The 21,283-nt window shown below is 48.3% G+C and overlaps 1 protein-coding gene across 2 annotated transcripts in view; it reads left to right on the top strand.

Annotated features, from left to right (window-relative positions):
* The window catches only part of CFAP58 (cilia and flagella associated protein 58), a 321,538-nt gene extending 303,278 nt beyond the window's left edge, over window positions 1-18,260 (top strand). For both annotated transcript variants that reach the window (XM_063962655.1, XM_063962656.1), the window contains one exon: window positions 18,064-18,260. In XM_063962655.1, coding sequence (XP_063818725.1) covers window positions 18,064-18,178 — 115 coding nt within the window. In that variant the 3' untranslated portion in view covers window positions 18,179-18,260. The remainder of the gene's footprint in view (window positions 1-18,063) is intronic.
* The last annotated feature ends 3,023 nt before the right edge of the window (window positions 18,261-21,283 follow it).

The raw sequence follows: 21,283 nt of genomic DNA, 5'->3' as shown, positions 1-21,283 counted from the left end.
CACTGCCGTTTGGACTGTCCACGGCACAGAGGGTCTTTACCAAGGTAATGGCAGAAATGATGATACTCCTTCGAAAAAAGGGAGTTTTAATTATCCCGTACTTGGACGATCTCCTTATAAAGGCAAGGTCCAAGGAGCAGTTGTTGGTCGGAGTAGCACTATCTCGGGAAGTGCTACAACAGCACGGATGGATTCTATACATTTCAAAGTCACAGCTGGTTCCTACCACACGCCTACTGTTCCTGAAGATGGTTCTGGACACAGAACAGAAAAAAGTGTTTCTCCCGCAGGAGAAAGCCAAGGAGCTGTCATCTCTAGTCAGAGACCTCCTGAAACCAAAACAGGTATCGGTGCATCACTGCACACGAGTCCTGGGAAAAATGGTAGCTTCCTACGAAGCGATTCCATTCGGCAGGTTCCATGCAAGAACCTTTCAGTGGGACCTCTTGGACAAGTGGTCGGGATCGCATCTTCAGATGCATCGGCTGATAACCCTGTCTCCAAGGACCAGGGTATCTCTACTGTGGTGGCTGCAGAGTGCTCATCTTCAAGAAGGCCGCAGATTCGGCATACAGGACTGGGTCCTGGTAACCATGGATGCCAGCCTTCGAGGCTGGGGGGCAGTCACACAGGGAAGAAATTTCCAAGGACTTTGGTCAAGTCAGGAGTCGTCCCTACACATAAATATTCTGGAACTGAGGGCCATTTACAATGCCCTAAGTCTGGCAAGGCCTCTGCTTCAAAACCAGCCGGTACTGATCCAATCAGACAACATCACGGCAGTCGCCCATGTAAACCGACAGGGCGGCACAAGAAGCAGGATGGCGATGGCAGAAGCCACAAGGATTCTCAGATGGGCGGAAAATCACGTCTTAGCACTGTCAGCAGTGTTCATTCCGGGAGTGGACAACTGGGAAGCAGACTTCCTCAGCAGACACGACCTACACCCGGGAGAGTGGGGACTTCATCCAGAAGTCTTCCAACTGTTGGTAAACCGTTGGGAAAGGCCACAGGTGGACATGATGGCGTCCCGCCTAAACAAAAAACTAGATATTGCGCCAAGTCAAGGGACCCTCAGGCAATAGCTGTGGACGCTCTAGTGACACCGTGGGTGTACCAGTCGGTTTATGTATTCCCTCCTCTGCCTCTCATACCAAAGGTACTGAGAATAATAAGAAAACGAGGAGTAAGAACGATACTCGTGTTTCCGGATGGGCCAAGAAGAGCTTGGTACCCAGAACTTCAAGAAATTATATCAGAGGACCCATGGCCTCTACCGCTCAGACAGGATCTGCTACAGCAGGGGCCCTGTCTGTTCCAAGACTTACCGTGGCTGCGTTTGACGGCATGGCGGTTGAATTCCGGATCCTAAAGGAAAAGGGCATTCCGGAAGAAGTCATTCCTACGCTGATAAAAGCCAGGAAAGAAGTAACCGCAAACCATTATCACCGTATTTGGCGAAAATATGTTGCGTGGTGTGAGACCAGGAAGGCCCCAACAGAGGAATTTCAGCTGGGTCGTTTTCTGCACTTCCTACAGTCAGGGGTGACTATGGGCCTAAAATTGGGTTTCATTAAGGTCCAGATTTCGGCTCTGTCGATTTTCTTCCAGAAAGAACTGGCTTCACTGCCTGGAGTTCAGACATTTGTAAAGGGAGTGCTACATATTCAGCCCCCTTTTGTGCCTCCTGTGGCACCTTGGGATCTCAAGTCTCAACGTGGTGTTGAGTTTCTTAAAATCACATTGGTTTGAGCCACTTAAAACTGTGGATTTGAAATATCTCACGTGGAAAGTGGTCATGTTATTGGCCTTGGCTTCGGCCAGGCGTGTGTCAGAATTGGCGGCTTTGTCATGTAAAAGCCCTTATCTGATTTTCCATATGGATAGGGCAGAATTGAGGACTCGTCCCCAGTTTCTCCCTAAGGTGGTATCAGCTTTTCACTTGAACCAACCTATTGTAGTCCCTGCGACTACTAGGGACTTGGAAGATTCCAAGTTACTGGACGTAGTCAGGGCCTTAAAAATTTATATTTCCAGGACGGCTGGAGTCAGGAAAACTGACTCACTTTTTATCCTGTAGGCACCCAAACAAATAGGTGCTCCTGCTTCTAAGCAGACTATTGCTCGCTGAATTTGTAGAACAATTCAGCTGGAGCATTCTGCGGCTGGATTGCCGCATCCTAAATCAGTAAAAGCCCATTCCACGAGGAAAGTGGGCTCATCTTGGGCGGCTGCCCGAGGGGTCTCGGCTTTACAATTTTGCCGAGCTGCAACTTGGTCAGGGGCAAACACGTTTGCTAAATTCTACAAAATTGATACCCTGGCTGAGGAAGACCTTGAGTTCTCTCATTCGGTGCTGCAGAGTCATCCGCACTCTCCCGCCCGTTTGGGAGCTTTGGTATAATCCCCATGGTCCTTACGGAGTTCCCAGCATCCACTAGGACGTCAGAGAAAATAAGATTTTACTCACCGGTAAATCTATTTCTCGTAGTCCGTAGTGGATGCTGGGCGCCCATCCCAAGTGCGGATTGTCTGCAATACTTGTATGTAGTTATTGCCTAACTAAGGGTTATTGTTGAGCCATCTGTTGAGAGGCTCAGTTATATTTCATACTGTTAACTGGGTGTAGTATCACGAGTTATACGGTGTGATTGGTGTGGCTGGTATGAGTCTTACCCGGGATTCAAAATCCTTCCTTATTGTGTCAGCTCTTCCGGGCACAGTATCCTAACTGAGGTCTGGAGGAGGGTCATAGTGGGAGGAGCCAGTGCACACCAGATAGTACCTAATCTTTCTTTTAGAGTGCCCAGTCTCCTGCGGAGCCCGTCTATTCCCCATGGTCCTTACGGAGTTCCCAGCATCCACTACGGACTACGAGACATAGATTTACCGGTGAGTAAAATCTTATTTTCTCTGAAAAAGACTTATGTTAGGTTTTTTATTTTCAGGGAGGCTGCTGGCAACAGTCTCCCTGCATCGTGGGACTGAGGGGAGAGAAGTATGACCAACTTCTAGTGAGTTCAATGGCTCTGCTTCTGGCTACAGGACACCATTAGCTCCTGAGGGTGCTGATCGCTGGGTACGCCAAGATGCTCACTCCCGCAGCCTGTCGTCACCCCTTTACAGAGCCAGAAGTCAGAAGACAGGTGAGTAGCAGAAGAAAAGTGACTTCTTCAGTGACGGCAATCTGAGGTACCGCGCAGCGAACGGAACGCTGCGCGCCATGCTCCCACACACAGCACTGCAGGGTGCAGGGCGAGGGGGGGGGGCGCCCTGGGCAGCAAAAATCCTCAATTTCCACTGGCAAGAGGGGACATTAGTACCAAGGCACTGTCCTAACCCCCGTCATTATAATTATTTATTAAAATAAGCGGGACAGAAGCGCGCCATTAAGGGGGCGGAGCTTCTTCCTCACAGCTCACTCTCAACTCAGCGCCATTTCCTCTCCACAGGGCTGCAGAGACGCTGGTCCTTCCTCACACTGCTGACAAGTATCAGGGTGCAAAATGGGGGGGGGGGGGGGGCACAGTGTAATTTGGTGCAATATATTTGATATTTAAAGCGCTACAGGTCTGGGGCATTTTTTAGTGTTTTCAGACCCGTTAATTTGGCGCTGGGTTGTGAGCTGGCAAATCCCCTCTGTGTCTCTCTGACAGACTTTACTGTGGGTCTGTCCTCTATATGCCCGGTGTGTCTGTGGGTGTTTGGTACACGTGTGTCGACATGTCTGAGTGCTCTTCCCAGGAGGAGGCTGTATTAGGGACATAAACGGCTGTGGGGGTGACCCTGTCGGCACCGCCGACTCCTGATTGGGTAAATGTTTTGAATGCTTTGAATGTAATGTGGCTCTTATTAGTTAGAGATTAGATAAGTCTCAGACTCAGACCCAGGCATGGAAGAAATCTGTGGAGGATGTGTTATTACAAGTCCAGGACCCCTCGGGGTCACAAAAACGTACTTTTGCCCAGTTGGCAGACACTGGTACCAACACGGACACTGACTCCAGTGTCGACTTTAGTGATTCCAGATTAGATCCAAAATTGGCAAAGAGCATTCAGTACATGATTGTGGTGGTTAAAGATGTATAACATATCACTGAGGACCCTGCTGTTCCTGATAAAAGGGTCTGTATGTATAAGGAAAAGAAACCTGAGATAACGTTTCCTCCCTCTCATGAACTGAACACTATTTGAAAAAGTCTGGGAAAGCCCTGACAGAAAATTTCAGATTCCCAAAAGGATTCCGGTGGCTTATCCGTTTCCCTCTGAGGATAGGGAAAAGTGGGAGTCACCCCCCATTGTAGACAAGGCCCTATCACGTTTGTCTAAAAAGGTGGCTCTCCCGTCACCTGGCATGGCAGCCCTTAAGGAGCCTGCGGATCGTAAGCAAGAAACTACGTTAAAATCCATTTATGCGACCACAGGTACGCTACTCAGACCTGCCATTGCATCTGCGTGGGTGAGTAGTGCTATCGAAAAGTGGTCAGATAACTTGTCATCTGATATAGATACCCTAGATAGGGATAGCATCCTCTTGATGCTGGGTTATATCAAGGACGCTGCAGCGTACCTAAAGGAAACTGCGAGGGATATTGGCCTCTTGGGATCAAAAGCCAATGCCATGGCAGTCTCAGCTAGGCGAGCATTGTGGATTCACCAATAGAATGCTGATGCTGACTCCAAGAAAAATATGAAATCTCTACCATATAAAGGTGGTGCCTTGTTTCGTGACGGCCTCGCTGATTTGGTATCTACGGCTACCGCGGGTAAGTCATCCTTTTTGCCTTATGTTCCTCCACAACAAAAGAAAACACACCACTATCAAATGCAGTCCTTTCGGCCCAATAAATACAGAAAAGGGCGAGGTTCTTCCTTCCTTGCTACTAGAGCAAGGGGAAGAGGTAAAAGATCACCAACCTTGTTGGGTTCCCAGGAGCAGAAGTCCTCCCCGGCTTCTGCCAAATCCACCGCATGACGCTGGGGCTCCTCGGCGGGAGTCCGCACCGGTGGGGGCACGTCTCAAAATCTTCAGTCAGTTCTGGTTTCGTTCGGACCTGGACCCATAGGCTTTACAAATAGTATCCCAAGGGTACAAACTGGAGTTTCAAGACGTTCCCCCTTGCTGATTTTTCAAATCGGCCTTACCAGCTTCTCTTTTGGACAGGGAGGTAGTATGCGACGCAATACAAAAGTTGTGTCAAAATCAGGTCATTGTCATGGTTCCCCCGTCACAACAGGGAGAAGGCTTTTATTCAAGCCTGTTCGTGGTCCCGAAGCCGTACGGCTCGGTCAGACCAATCCTAAACCTGAAATCCCTCAATTTCTACCTAAAAAAATTAAAATTCAAGATGGAGTCTCTCCGAGCAGTGATCTCCAGTCTGGAGGAAGGGGATTTTATGGTGTCGGTGGACATAAAGGATGCCTACTTACATGTTCCCATTTATCCTCCGCATCAGGCTTACCTGAGGTTTGCAATTCAGGATTGTCATTACCAATTTCAGATGTTGCCGTTTGGTCTGTCCACAGCTCCGAGAATTTTCACCAAAGTGATGGCGGAAATGATGGTTCTTCTTCGCAGGCAAGGAGTCACGATTATCCCGTACTTGGACGATCTCCTGATAAAGTCAAGATCCAGGGACCAGTTGGTGCAAAACATTGCACTCTCCCTGACAGTTCTTCAACAACATGGTTGGCTCCTAAACTTGCCAAAATCACAGTTGATTCCGACGACGCGGTTGTCGTTTTTGGGAATGATACTGGACACCGAACTACAGAGAGTTTTTCTTCCAGTGGAAAAGGCTCTGGAACTTCAGAGTCTGGTCAAACAAATTCTGAAACCAGCAAGAGTGTCAATCCATCAATGCACTTGGTTGCTGGGGAAGATGGTTGCGGCCTACGAGGCCATTCAGTTTGGCAGATTCCATGCCAGAGTGTTTCAGTGGGACCTGTTGGACAAGTGGTCCGGATCCCACCTGCACATGCACCGAAGGATAATCCTGTCTTCCAAAACCAGAATCTCACTCCTGTGGTGGCTGCACAGCTCTCACCTCCTAGATGGGTGCAAGTTCGGGATCCAGGACTGGATCCTAGTAACCACGGATGCAAGTCTCCGAGGCTGGGGAGCAGTCACACAGTGGGAAAACTTCCAAGGAAGATGGTCAAGCCAGGAAACTTGTCTCCACATAAACGTTCTGGAGTTAAGGGGCATTTACAACGGCCTTCTACAAGCGGAACATCTTCTTCGCAATCTGCCCATACAATGTAACAACAGTAGTGTACATAAACCACCAGGGCGGAACAAAAAGCAGAGCGGCAACGGCAGAAGCCACAAAGGTTCTCCGCTGGGCGGAAAAGCATACAAGCGCTCTGTCAGCGATCTTCATTCCAGGAGTGGACAACTGGGAAGCAGACTTCCTCAGCAGACACGATCTCCATCCAGGAGAGTGGGGCCTCCATCAAGAGGTCTTCACAGAAGTGACAAATCTTTGGGGAATTCCTCAAATAGACATGATGGCATCTCGTCTCAACAAGAAGATTCAGAGATATTGTTCCAGGTCGAGGGACCCTCAAGCAATAGCAGTGGATGCACTGGTGACACCATGGGTGTTTCAGTCGGTGTATGTATTCCCTCCACTTCCTCTCATTCCAAAAGTTCTAAAGATCATAAGAAGAACAAAGATTCAAGCGATCCTCATTGTCCCAGACTGGCCAAGGAGGGCTTGGTATCCAGATCTTCAGGAATTACTCATAGGAGATCCCTGGCCTCTTCCTCTACGCGAGGACCTGTTACAGCAGGGGCCGTGCGTGTATCAAGACTTACCGCGGCTACGTTTGACGGCATGGCGGTTGAACGCCAAATCCTAGCCCGAAAGGGTATTCCCAGTGAAGTCATTCCCACACTTATTCAGGCCAGGAAAGGAGTAACGTCTAAACATTACCACCGTATTTGGAGAAAATATGTTTCTTGGTGTGAATCCAAGAAGGCTCCTACGGAAGAATTTCAGCTAGGACGTTTTCTCCATTTTCTACAAGCAGGTGTGGATGCGGGCCTAAAGTTGGGCTCAATTAAGGTACAGATTTCAGCCTTATTGGTTTTCTTTCAAAAACAATTGTCCTCCCTTCCAGAAGTTCAGACTTTCGTGAAAGGTGTGTTGCACATCCAACCTCCATTTGTGCCCACAGTGGCACCATGGGATCTTAACGTGGTGTTGCAGTTCCTTCAATCACATTGGTTTGAACCTTTATAGAAGGTGGGGTTGAAATTCCTCACTTGGAAAGTGATCATTCTCTTGGCCTTGTCTCACAAGATCCCTTATTTGATTTTCCATGGAGATAGAGCAGAGTTGAGGACTCGTCAGCAATTTCTGCCGAAGGTGGTTTCATCTTTCCACATGAACCAACCTATTGTGGTGCCAGTGGCTACTGACGCCTTAATTGAGTCAAAGTCTCTGGATGTGGTCAGAGCTTTGAAAATTTATGTCGCCAGAACGGCTCAGGTTAGGAAAACGGAGGCTCTGTATGTCCTGTATGCTCCCAACAAGATTGGGTGTCCTGCTTCCAAGCAGACCATTGCATGCTGGATCTGTGATACGATTCAGCATGCTCATTCCACGGCTGGATTGCCGTTACCGAAATCGGTGAAGGCCCATTCTACTAGAAAGGTGGGCTCGTCCTGGGCGGCTGCCCGGGGGTCTCGGCATTGCAACTTTGCCGAGCAGCTACTTGGTCGGGTTCAAACACTTTTGCAAAGTTTTACAAGTATGATACCCTGGCCGATGATGACCTCAAGTTTGGTCAATCGGTGTTGCAGAGTCATCCGCACTCTCCCGCCCATTCTAGAGCTTTGGTATAAACCCCATGGTTCTAAAGGTGAACCCAGCATCCTCTATGACGTATTAGAAAATAAGAATTTACTTACCGATAATTCTATTTCTCGGAGTCCGTAGTGGATGCTGGGGTTCCTGAAAGGACCATGGGGAATAGCGGCTCCGCAGGAGACAGGGCACAAAAAAGTAAAGCTTTACTAGGTCAGGTGGTGTGCACTGGCTCCTCCCCCTATGACCCTCCTCCAGACTCCAGTTAGGTACTGTGCCCGGACGAGCATACACAATAAGGGAGGCATTTTGAATCCCGGGTAAGACTCATACCAGCCACACCAATCACACCGTACAACTTGTGATCTAAACCCAGTTAACAGTATGACAACAGAAAGGGCCTCTTAAAGATGGCTCCTTAACAATAACCCGAATTAGTTAACAATAACTATGTACAAGTATTGCAGATAATCCGCACTTGGGATGGGCGCCCAGCATCCACTACGGACTCCGAGAAATAGAATTATCGGTAAGTAAATTCTTATTTTCTCTATCGTCCTAAGTGGATGCTGGGGTTCCTGAAAGGACCATGGGGATTATACCAAAGCTCCCAAACGGGCGGGAGAGTGCGGATGACTCTGCAGCACCGAATGAGAGAACTCCAGGTCCTCCTTTGCCAGGGTATCAAATTTGTAAAATTTTACAAACGTGTTCTCCCCCGACCACGTAGCTGCTCGGCAGAGTTGTAATGCCGAGACCCCTCGGGCAGCCGCCCAAGATGAGCCCACCTTCCTTGTGGAGTGGGCTTTTACAGTTTTAGGCTGTGGCAGGCCTGCCACAGAATGTGCAAGTTGAATTGTGTTACAAATCCAACGAGCAATCGACTGCTTAGAAGCAGGTGCGCCCAACTTGTTGGGTGCATACAATATAAACAGCGAGTCAGATTTTCTGACTCCAGCCGTCCTTGCAATGTATATTTTTAAGGCTCTGACAACGTCCAACAACTTGGAGTCCTCCAAGTCGCTAGTGGCCGCAGGCACCACAATAGGTTGGTTCAGATGAAATGCTGATACCACTTTAGGGAGAAAATGCGGACGAGTCCGCAGTTCTGCCCTATCCGAATGGAAGATTAGATAAGGACTTTTATAAGATAAAGCCGCCAATTCAAATACTCTCCTGGCAGAGGCCAGGGCTAGTAACATAGTCACTTTCAATGTGAGATATTTCAAATCCACCTTTTTCAATGGTTCAAACCAATGGGATTTGAGGAAATCTAAAACTACATTTAGATCCCACGGTGCCACCGGAGGCACCACAGGAGGCTGTATATGCAGTACTCCCTTGACAAAAGTCTGGACCTCAGGGACAGAGGCCAATTCTTTTTGGAAGAATATTGACAGGGCCGAAATTTGAACCTTAATGGATCCCAATTTGAGACCCATAGATAATCCTGATTGCAGGAAATGTAGGAAACGACCCAGTTGGAATTCCTCCGTCGGAACCCTCCGATCCTCGCACCACGCTACATATTTTCGCCAAATGCGGTGATAATGTTTCACGGTGACTTCCTTCCGTGCCTTAATCAAGGTAGGAATGACTTCTTCTGGAATGCCTTTCCCTTTTAGGATCTGGCGTTCAACCGCCATGCCGTCAAACGCAGCCGCGGTAAGTCTTGAAAAAGACAGGGACCCTGCTGTAGCAGGTCCCTTCTCAGAGGTAGAGGCCACGGTTCGTCCGTGAGCATCTCTTGAAGTTCCGGATACCAAGTCCTTCTCGGCCAATCCGGAACCACTAGTATTGTTCTTACTCTTCTTTGCCGTATGATCTTCAATACCTTTGGTATGAGCGGCAGAGGAGGAAACACATACACTGACTGGTACACCCAAGGAGTTACCAGTGCGTCCACAGCTATTGCCTGTGGATCTCTTGACCTGGCGCAATATTTGTCCAGTTTCTTGTTGAGGCGAGACGCCATCATGTCTACAATTGGTCTTTCCCAACGGTCTATTAACATGTTGAAGACTTCTGGATGTAGACCCCACTCTCCCGGATGAAGATCGTGTCTGCTGAGGAAGTCTGCTTCCCAGTTGTCCACGCCCGGGATGAACACTGCTGACAGTGCTATCACGTGATTCTCCGCCCAGCGAAGAATCTTGGCAGCTTCTGCCATTGCACTCCTGCTTCTTGTGCCGCCCTGCCTGTTTACATGGGCGACCGCCGTGATGTTGTCCGACTGAATCAACACCGGCTTTCCTTGCAGGAGAAGTTCCGCCTGGCTTAGAGCATTGTAGATTGCTCTTAGTTCCAGAATGTTTATGTGAAGAGACTTTTCCAGACTCGTCCATACTCCCTGGAAGTTTCTTCCTTGTGTGACTGCTCCCCAGCCTCTCAGGCTGGCGTCCGTGGTCACCAGGATCCAATCCTGAATGCCGAATCTGCGGCCTTCTAATAGGTGAGCCTTCTGCAACCACCACAGAAGTGACACCCTTGTCTTTGGTGACAGGGTTATTCGCAGGTGCATCTGCAGATGCGACCCTGACCATTTGTCCAACAGATCCCTTTGGAATATTCTTGCATGGAATCTGCCGAATGGAATTGCTTCGTAAGAAGCCACCATTTTTCCCAGGACTCTTGTGCATTGATGTACTGACACTTTTCCTGGTTTTAGGAGGTTCCTGACCAGATCGGATAACTCCTTGGCTTTTTCCTCTGGAAGGAAAACCTTTTTCTGAACCGTGTCCAGAATCATTCCTAGGAACAGCAGACGAGTTGTCGGGATTAAATGGGATTTTGGAATATTCAGAATCCACCCGTGTTGTCTTAGCACCTCTTGAGATAGTGCTAAAGCTGTCTCCAGCTGTTCTCTGGACCTTGCCCTTATTAGGAGATCGTCCAAGTATGGGATAACTAATACGCCTTTTCTTCGAAGAAGAATCATCATCTCGGCCATTACCTTGGTAAAGACCCGAGGCGCCGTGGACAATCCGAACGGCAGCGTCTGAAACTGATAGTGACAGTTTTGAACAATGAACCTGAGGTACCCCTGGTGTGCGGGGTAAATCGGAACGTGTAGATACGCATCCTTGATGTCCAAGGATACCATAAAGTCCCCTTCTTCCAGGTTCGCTATCACTGCTCTGAGTGACTCCATCTTGAACTTGAACTTTTTTATGTAGAGGTTCAAGGACTTCAGATTTAGAATAGGCCTTACCGAGCCATCCGGCTTCGGTACCACAAATAGAGTGGAATAATACCCCTTTCCTTGTTGTAATAGGGGTACTTTGACTATCACCTGCTGAGCGTACAGCTTGTGAATGGCTTCCAACACCCTCTCCCTTTCGGAAGAGACGGTTGGTAAGGCAGACTTCAGGAAACGATGAGGAGGATCCGTCTCTAATTCCAACCTGTACCCCTGAGATATTATCTGCAGGATCCAGGGGTCTACCTGCGAGTGAGCCCACTGCGCGCTGTAATTTTTGAGACGGCCCCCCACTGTCCCCGAGTCCGCTTGAGAGGCCCCAGCGTCATGCTGAGGTTTTTGCAGGAGCCGGGGAGGGCTTCTGTTCCTGGGAAGGAGCTGCCTGTTGGTGTCTCTTCCCTCTTCCTCTGCCTCGTGGCAGGTACGACAAGCCCTTTGCTCTCTTATTTTTGTAGGAGCGAAAAGGCTGCGGTTGAAAGGTCGGTGCCTTTCTCTGTTGGGGAGTGACTTGAGGTAAAAAAGTGGATTTCCCGGCAGTAGCCGTGGCCACCAAGTCTGATAGACCAACTCCAAATAACTCCTCCCCTTTATACGGCAAAACCTCCATGTGACGTTTTGAATCCGCATCGCCTGTCCACTGTCGTGTCCATAAGGCTCTTCTGGCTGAAATGGACATAGCACTCACCCGAGATGCCAGTGTGCAAATATCCCTCTGTGCATCACGCATATAGATAAATGCATCCTTTATTTGTTCTAACGACAGTAAAACATTGTCCCTATCTAGGGTATCAATATTTTCAATCAGGGATTCTGACCAAACTACTCCAGCACTGCACATCCAGGCAGTTGCTATAGCTGGTCGTAGTATAACACCTGCATGTGTGTATATATTCTTTTGAATAACTTCCATCTTTCTATCTGATGGATCCTTAAGTGCGGCCGTCTCAGGAGAGGGTAACGCCACTTGTTTGGATAAGCGTGTGAGCGCCTTGTCCACCTTAGGGGGTGTTTCCCAGCGCGCCCTAACCTCTGGCGGGAAAGGGTATAATGCCAATAACTTTTTTGAAATTATCAACTTTTTATCAGGAGCAACCCACGCTTCATCACACACGTCATTTAATTCTTCTGATTCAGGAAAAACTGTTTGTAGTTTTTTCACACCATACATAATACCCTGTTTTACGGTATCTGTAGTATCAGCTAAATGTAACGTCTCCTTCATTGCCAAAATCATATAACGTGTGGCCCTACTGGAAAATACGTTTGAATTTCTACCGTCGTCACTGGAATCAGTGCCCGTGTCTGGGTCTGTGTCGACCGACTGAGGCAAAGGGCGTTTTACAGCCCCTGACGGTGTTTGAGGCGCCTGGACAGGCATTAATTGATTGTCCGGCCGCCTCATGTCCTCAACTGACTGTTTAAGGGAAGATAAACCATCACGTAATTCCACAAATAAAGGCATCCATTCTGGTGTCGACCCCCTGGGGGGTGACATCTGCATATTTGGCAATTGCTCCGCCTCCACACCAATATCGTCCTCATACATGTCGACACCACGTACCGACACACACCGCAAACTCACAGGGAATGCTCTAATGAAGACAGGACCCACTAGCCCTTTTGGGGAGACAGAGGGAGAGTCTGCCAGCACACACCACAAAGCGCTATATATACAAGGGATATCCTTATATTAAGTGCTCCCTTATAGCTGCTTTAATATATATATATATAGCCATTAATGTGCCCCCCCTCTCTGTTTTACCCTGTTTCTGTAGTGCAGTGCAGGGGAGAGACCTGGGAGCCGTTCTGACCAGCGGAGCTGTGACAGAAAATGGCGCCGTGTGCTGAGGAGATAGGCCCCGCCCCTTTTTCGGCGGGTTCTTCTCCCGCTATTTTTCCAGTCAGGCAGGGGTTAAATATCTCCATATAGCCCCTATGGGCTATATGTGAGGTATTTTTAGCCTTGTATAAGGTTTATATTTGCCTCTCAGAGCGCCCCCCCCCAGCGCTCTGCACCCTCAGTGACTGCCCAGTGAAGTGTGCTGAGAGGAAAATGGCGCACAGCTGCAGTGCTGTGCGCTACCTTATGAAGACTGAGGAGTCTTCAGCCGCCGGTTTCCGGACCTCTTCACGCTTCAGCATCTGCAAGGGGGTCGGCGGCGCGGCTCCGGGACCGGACTCCACGGCTGGGCCTGTGTTCGATCCCTCTGGAGCTAATGGTGTCCAGTAGCCAAGCAGCAAATCCACTCTGCATGCAGGTGAGTTTACTACTTTCCCCCTAAGTCCCACGTTGCAGTGATCCTGTTGCCAGCAGGACTCACTGTAAAGAAAAAAACCTAAACTAAACTTTCTCTAAGCAGCTCTTTAGGAGAGCCACCTAGATTGCACCCTTCTCGTTCGGGCACAAAATCTAACTGGAGTCTGGAGGAGGGTCATAGGGGGAGGAGCCAGTGCACACCACCTGACCTAGTAAAGCTTTACTTTTTTGTGCCCTGTCTCCTGCGGAGCCGCTATTCCCCATGGTCCTTTCAGGAACCCCAGCATCCACTTAGGACGATAGAGAAAATAGGATTTGATACCTACCGGTAAATCCTTTTCTCTTAGTCCATAGAGGATGCTGGGCACCCGTCCCAGTGCGGACTCTATCTGCAATTATTAGTTGTGGTTACACACATGTTGTGTTACGTTTATAGTCAGCCTGTTGCTGAAATTGTTCATGCCGTTGGCTTGTGTTCTGTTGAATGCCACGTGGTGCGGCATGCTTGTGGTGTGAGCTGGTATGAATCTCACCTTAGTTTAACAATAAATCCTTTCCTCGAAATGTCCGTCTCCCTGGGCACAGTTCCTATAACTGGAGTCTGGAGGAGGGGCATAGAGGGAGGAGCCAGTTCACATCCTTTGAAAGTCTTAAAGTGCCCATGTCTCCTGCGGATCCCGTCTATATCCCATGGTTCTAATGGTGACCCCAGCATCCTCTACGGACTAAGAGAAAAGGATTTACCGGTAGGTATTAAAATCCTATTATTTGCCTTTCATAGAAAATGACATGAGAAATGAATTGGCGTTATTGCCCATAGTATACTATGTAGAACCCTTTATATGTTTTATATGCAGTATTACGCATTAGCTGGCGTGTATCGGGGACACCGCACTCCGGTCTGCTGACATCTTATCACCAGCTTTGGAGCTGCCGAGTAAATGCTGCGATTTCTCTTTTCCAAAGCCTGGATAGGTTACTGTCATTTTGTTATTGAATTGCAAAAACTTGTGAGACGTTTTTTCATCAGAAAAAGGACCTAAATCCATGAAAGTGTGTTCTTTGTTTTTGGTACTTTTCATACCATTCTACAATCACATCCGGTATCTTATACATGATAACATCTACAGGTGCCTGTGCAAGTGATAAATGTGCGCTATGTACAGATGTACACGCGTGGGGCCTTCTGATCCCTCCTCTAGCTGTCTCTCAGGTGTCCTCCTCACCTAGAGCAATGGGGGCTTCTGTATTCTTTATGGAGGCAGAGACGGGGGCAGGGCACTCACGAGACGAAAGAGGCTCATCTGCAGCTGGAATAAGAGCAGTGGTGCTTAAAATGTGCTGTTTAATTGCTGTGTGTAGCCTTATACGGGATCCGGTCTGAAGGTCGACAGTGTCTAGGTCGACAATGTTTAGGTCGATCACTATGGGTCGACAGTCACTAGGTCGACATGGATGGAAGGTCGACAGGGTTTCTATGTCGACATGTGCTAGGTCGACAGGTCTAAAGGTCGACATGAGTTTTTCAAAAAAATTTTCTTTTTTTGAATTTTTTCATACTTAACGATCCACGTGGACTACGATTGGAACGGTAACCTGTGCCGAGCGAAGCGGTAGCGGAGCGAAGGCACCATGCCCGAAGCATGGCGAGTGAAGCGAGCCATGCGAGGGGACGCGGTGCACTAATTTGGGATCCCGGTCACTCTACGAAGAAAGCGACACACAAAAAAAAAATCCTCATGTCGACCTTTAGACCTGTCGACCTAGCACATGTCGACCTAGAACCCCTGTCGACCTTCCATCCATGTCGACCTAGTGACTGTCGACCTATAGTGGTCGACCTAAACATTGTCGACCTAGACACTGTCGATTTGATGAACCACACCCGCCTTATACAGAGATGAACTCAATGCCGCTGTTTGCGCAGTTGAGCGAATATTTGCTACCGCACATACATAAGCAGTCCAGAAAACCGCTACGGCGCCTGCATTCCCCTGAGCGTAAGACTCAGCACGCTGTTGTGCACAGGTTCCCTGTTACTAGGAACGGTAAGACAAAACCATGTACATCCCTGTGTGGTGCCTGGGAGGTGAACGCAAACAAAGGCCGTGTTGTGGAACATGGCTGTGCTCCCAAACACAGATCCGCACCCCCATAGGCCATGTTTAGGGGATTTTCAGAAGGAGACACTGCAACTGCCATAGGCGGGCTCAAGTGTTGATGGTGTATGCGATGGCGCAACGGTGGCGGAGTGTTCAGAACCACCAGCGATGTTGCACTGTCTGTGATCGCTGAAAATGGGCATCTGAAGTATTGCGCATTCCGGAACACGTTAGTACAGAAGGGAAAGGCTTAAACTAACATTTGCGTATATATGATCCGTTGCGTCTCTGCAAACCATCGCAACCGTGCATGCATTAGCACCCATCTCTGAATCATTATTATTTATTATTATTACCAGTTATTTATATAGCACACACATTTTCCACAGCGCTTTACACCGTTACACCATCCGTACTGCCCCATCTTCACCGGTGACATCAAGACTTTTTGTCCTTATGCATCCATTCAGTAAATCATATGGTAAAGCTTTAAACATGGGGGGTCATTCCGAGTTGATTGCTCGCTAGCAGTTTTTAGCAGCCGTGCAAACGCTATGCCGCCGCCCACTGGGAGTGTATTTTAGCTTAGCAGAAGTGTGAACGGTTGTATCGCAGAGCAGCTACAACATTTTTTTGTGTAGTTTCAGAGTAGCTCCAGACCCACTCAGCGCTTGCGATCACTTCAGATTACTCAGTTCCGGATTTGACGTCACAAACCCGCCCAGCGTTCGCCCAGCCACGCCTGCGTTTTTCCTGGCACGCCTGCGTTTTTCCGCACACTCCCTGAAAACGGTCAGTTGCCAACCAGAAATGCCAGCAGTGCGACTGAAAAGCTTTGCTAGACCCTGTACAAAACTGCATCGTTCGTTGTGCCTGTACGTCACGCGTGCGTATTGCGCCGCATACGCATGCGCAGAACAGCAGTTTTTTAGCCTGATTGCTGCACAGCGAACAAATGCAGCTAGCGATCAACTCAGAATGACCCCCATGGTTTTGCTGTGACCGTTGTGTTTTCTGGCTTTAGATCAGGGTCAGTCTTTCTCAGAAATATGGCAGCATGTATAAATATTTACAGTAAGTAGGGTGATCTAAAGGTGGGTACACACTAATAGATATATCTGCAGATCAATTGATCTGCAGATATATCTATGAACGGATCGGGCAGTGTGTTGAGCATACACACTGCCCGATCCGTCGGGGACTGACGTCATGAACTGGGCGGGCGTGTTCATCTGTCAATCACCGCCGGCCGCCGCAGCATGTGTATGGGCGGTCGGCCGACCGCCCTGTACACACACAGCGACGCGCCAATATATCGGTAGATAGATTGGCCGTCGGCTTTGCTGCGGGGCCGACGCGATATGTCTGTGAACGACGGAGTTCACAGACGTATCGGCCGTACACACTGGCCGACGGTCCCGCGATATATCGGCCGATCAGGAGAACGGCCGATATATCGACCAGTGTGTACGGGCCTTAATAATCAAATACATCTAAAATAAAAAAAATGAAAGGTTAATGTGTGACGGACATTTCACTGCAGCTTTAGTATAAAGGAAAGTTGAATTAAGTGCTGATGGTGCCCACAAGAAACATGGCCGCCGTCTTGTTACGTACTGATGTATGTGAACGTTGAGGTGCAATGGTGGAACTTCACAGCAGGTATTGCTAAGGGAACATTAACATTAAGTACAGTCCATTCCCACGTTTTGCTTTCCCCGTCCGTAATTAAACAATGCGTGTTTCCCCCGGTACGCTGCAGAAGGCGTCAGGGCTGCTTTTATTTCACGTGACAAGTAATTTAACTTCCTCTAGTTAAATAACATTAGTTTACACCCATATATATAGGAGCATTTTATTATAACCCCAGGGTAATTATGCCCTAACAGTGCAAGAAGCTTTTACTATGATTTCATGAAAGCGCTGCTGTCTGCCACCTGGGCAGTCGTGTGACTACGTGGTAATTGTGTGCAGCTTAATGTCCTGTTTTACCGCGTAACATCAGGAGTGGGCAGTCGTCAGCTCTGCAGGTCGTCCGGTTATTAGTTCTGCAATATTTTACTTATCCACATCCTGCATTGTCCACTAACAGCCTACGTTACATAGGAATAAACTCAGAGTCCACAATTAGATGTTGTACTCAGGACAGCACTTGCGAAACACTTGTCCTGTGCTTCCAGTATATACTAACTGTAAATGTTTACTGGCATAGGACAAAAGGCTGAAATGGCAAAACACATCATGTCAGTCTGATCTGTAATCACGTAGATGATTAGAACATTCAGTACCTTTCGCAGTCATGCAATTATTACACTTATACTGTCTGGATCTTTTTATGTTGTATTGTTTGTTTATACTATTGTAATTCTCCGTGTGCAGTACAGCAATGTGGACACTTGATGGCGTTGTAATACATAATAACAATAATGCTGTGACACTATTGGCAGTATGACTGTGTATAAATCCCCCAGTGTGCACTGAGGATGTCGGCCAGCCAATCACAGTCGCTGAGGCCTCGAAGGCCATCCTAGAGTGATGCAAGAAAGAGACTCACCGAACTCATTGGCGTTTTTAATCAATGACATTTGTCATGTCTGTTACCTTTTAAATGATAATTAAGAAAAAAAATTTCCAAGCGGATTTAGTTACTGTTTTATATTGTTACTAATTCTGCCATTGGTTCTGCGTTTAGGGAGAAGGAGAGAAGCATGGCGGACACAGACGCTGGTTATATGCAACGAGCAGAAGGACCGCGCTTCACAGGAGGCGGATTTCCGCTCAGCCATGTCCCAAAGATTACAGTTTAGCCCCACCCTTCATGTCTTCCTATCGTATTTATCTGTTTATGTTCCGAGTGCATTTTAATAAACGTAATTCTTTACTGCGTAATTGTCGCTTATTGCGGTTTGTACGGACAGATGCCTCCGTTTTTCTTTTCATACAATGTTTATTAATACAAGGAAAGATCGGTATTATCTGTGAGTTTATCACGTGTCTGTGTGTGTTGTCTTTGTTGATGAGACTGATAGTGGTGCAGTGTCTGCACTTTGGGGGTCATTCCGAGTTGATCGCACGCTAGCTATTTTTTGTAGCGCTGCGATCGGGTCAAAACTCAGCAAAACTGCGCATGCGTATGCACCGCAATGTGCAGGCGCGTTGTACGGGTACAAAGAGGATCTGTGCTGGGCGATAGATTTAACGAAGGATCCATTCGCACAGCCGATCGCAAGGAGATTGACAGGAAGATGGCGTTTGTGGGTGTCAACTGACCGTTTTCAAGGAGTGTTTGGAAAAACGCAGGCGTGTCCAGGCATTTGTAGGGCGGGTGTCTGACGTCAGTTCCGGCACCAAAAAGACTGAAGTGATCGCAAGGGCTGAGTAAGGTCAGAACTACTCAGAAACTGCAAAAAACTTTTTTGTCCCGCTCGGCTGCACAAGCGTTCGCACACTTGCAAAGCAAAAATACACTCCCCCGTGGGCGGCGACTATCTGATCGCAGCGCTGCAAAAAATAGCTGGCGAGTGATTAACTCGGAATGACCCCCTATGTGCGCAGTGACAGAGCCTGGCCAGCGATACGCTACACTCACTGATAAATATACGCAGGGTGTAATTTTTTTTGATAACTGCGATTAAATACAATATGACATATTGGGCCTGATTGAGAGGTAGACGCAGGGACGTCATCGGAGGCAAACGGCCGATGTTTTCAGTCTGCGTGTGTGTCCCGATGGTCACCTCTCATTTCTGGGTGGTAACGGGGGTGACTAACCAAGCGTGGGCGTGTTGTGGGTGTGTATTTACATTGATCCAGACAGCCATAATCAGGCGGACATTCTGCGCCTCCATATGGCTGGTGCAGTGTCCGATGGTGCGTCTTTGTGCGCACAATGGCGTATTAATGCTGCAGCCAGCAGGGATCACAGTAGGAAGCCCATCGGCTGCTGCATTAGACTAAAGATGCGATCGCTCTGTAGCAAAAGACGCAGCCGCGGCTTCATTTGCGTCCACCTCTGAAAAGCAAAAAAGCCCCCGGCACAAACCCTGCTGCAATACTGCGCAAGTGCCATCTGCTTCTGCATGTAGCCCACACACACTGGGCGGCTTCATAGGCCTCGCTCACCTAGGCCTCTCTGCTGCACCTAGGTGCACCAAGGCTTATTAGCATAAACCTTTCATCTATTGTTCTCAGCTGCAATACAATACAGAGAGAACAATACAGCAGGGGATTAAGTCATTACAGATGGGGATTAAGTCCGACTGACCTGACTCAGTTATTCCTATTAAAGGGATAGATGAGCATGGCTCCATCTGTATACAGCAGTTTATATTAGAGCTACAACACGCCACTCCCAAGTCTAACTCTCTCTGCACATGTTACATCTGCTGCCCTCCTATCTGCAGTGAGGTCATGGTATGAGGTGTATTCAGCATATAGAGTACACTACCCCTGAGTCTCCCCTCCTGTATAGAACTTTAAATCCTAGGATACATCCAAGGCATGCTGGAATTTGCAGTTCTATAACATAGGCAGAACCGCAGGTGGCAGTACGTACACAGGTGTTCATTCCGAGTTGTTCGCTCGCTAGCAGTTTTTAGCAGCCGTGCAAACGCTACGCCGCCTCCCACTGGGAGTGTATTTTAGCTTAGCAGAAGTGCGAACGAAAGGATCGCAGAGCGGCGGCAACGTTTTTTTGTGCAGTTTCAGAGTAGCTCAAAACCTACTCAGCGCTTGCGATCACTTCAGACTATTCAGTTCCTGATTTGACGTCACAAACACGCCCTGCGTTCACCCAGCCATGCCTGCGTTTTTGCTGTCACGCCTGCGTTTTTCCCAACACTCCCTGAAAACGGACAGTTGACACCCAGAAACGCCCACTTCATGTCAATCACTCTGCGTCCACCAGTGCGACTGAAATGCTTCGCTAGAGCTTGTGTGAAACTACATCGTTCATTGTGCCCGTACGACGCGCGTGCGCATTACGCTGCACACGCATGCGCAGAAGTGCAGTTTTTTAGCCTGATTGCTGCGCTGCGAACAAATGCAGCTAGCGATCAACTCGGAATGACCACCACAATCCGCCCAGGGTATAATTATCAGCTGTGTCCTTTAAACCTTTTATAACAAAACATTTGGCCAATAAGTGCAAGCTCCTGAGACAAGTACAGTACGTAAGTTATGGAGCCATAGACCGGAGATACACAGTGCCAGCTGCAGTGACGTCACTTCTGGCCACCCGCATCTTGCGGCAATCAGACGCAACGCACAGCACCGTGCTCCCAGCAAGGAGAAGATTACCCTCTGTTACGATGTAAGTTGTGGGTCACTTTATTTCAGTGAATGGAAGAGAACCCTTCAGTCTAATTTAATTAAAAAAAAAAAAGTTTTTCATTTGTTGATAATTAATGCTTCCTTTATAAAGCGCAGGCCTGTATCACTCTCCCGTCCCCGCTGAGACTTATATACGTGTCCGGATCTCGCTTCATAGGTACATCAAGGCCTCCCGTAGTAATAATGTCGCACGTTGTGGAGAGCGTGTTACCGGCTGAATAAGAAGTGTCATTGTAATATCACCTGCAATCTGCGCTGTGCGGCTGAGAGCGAAACCAGTGTGACCGCCTCATTGTCGCGAGGCTGACGCTCTCCTGTCCTCGCAGATAAACACAAAGTGGCTGCAGCAATTGTGGCTCCATAGTGTCAGCTCCAAATGACATGAAGCGTTCACACCATTTCCTGAGGTAAATGCTGCTCTGCAATTTAGGTGAAATGGTTTATGAGCGGCGCAATCATTTCCATCTGCAGCCGCCTGAGGACACAACTTCCAGAGCTCACGTGTCAGCGGAGGGAGAGGCTGCTGTATGTTACAGTAGGGCTGCAATGAATGACGCACTTCATTTTATCATTCTTTTGAG

The sequence above is a fragment of the Pseudophryne corroboree genome, chromosome 3, assembly GCF_028390025.1.
Source record: "Pseudophryne corroboree isolate aPseCor3 chromosome 3, aPseCor3.hap2, whole genome shotgun sequence".
NCBI classification, from domain to species: Eukaryota; Metazoa; Chordata; class Amphibia; order Anura; family Myobatrachidae; genus Pseudophryne; species Pseudophryne corroboree.
Note: the sequence above shows the minus strand (reverse complement) of the source record. Positions and strands in the feature narration are given on the sequence as shown.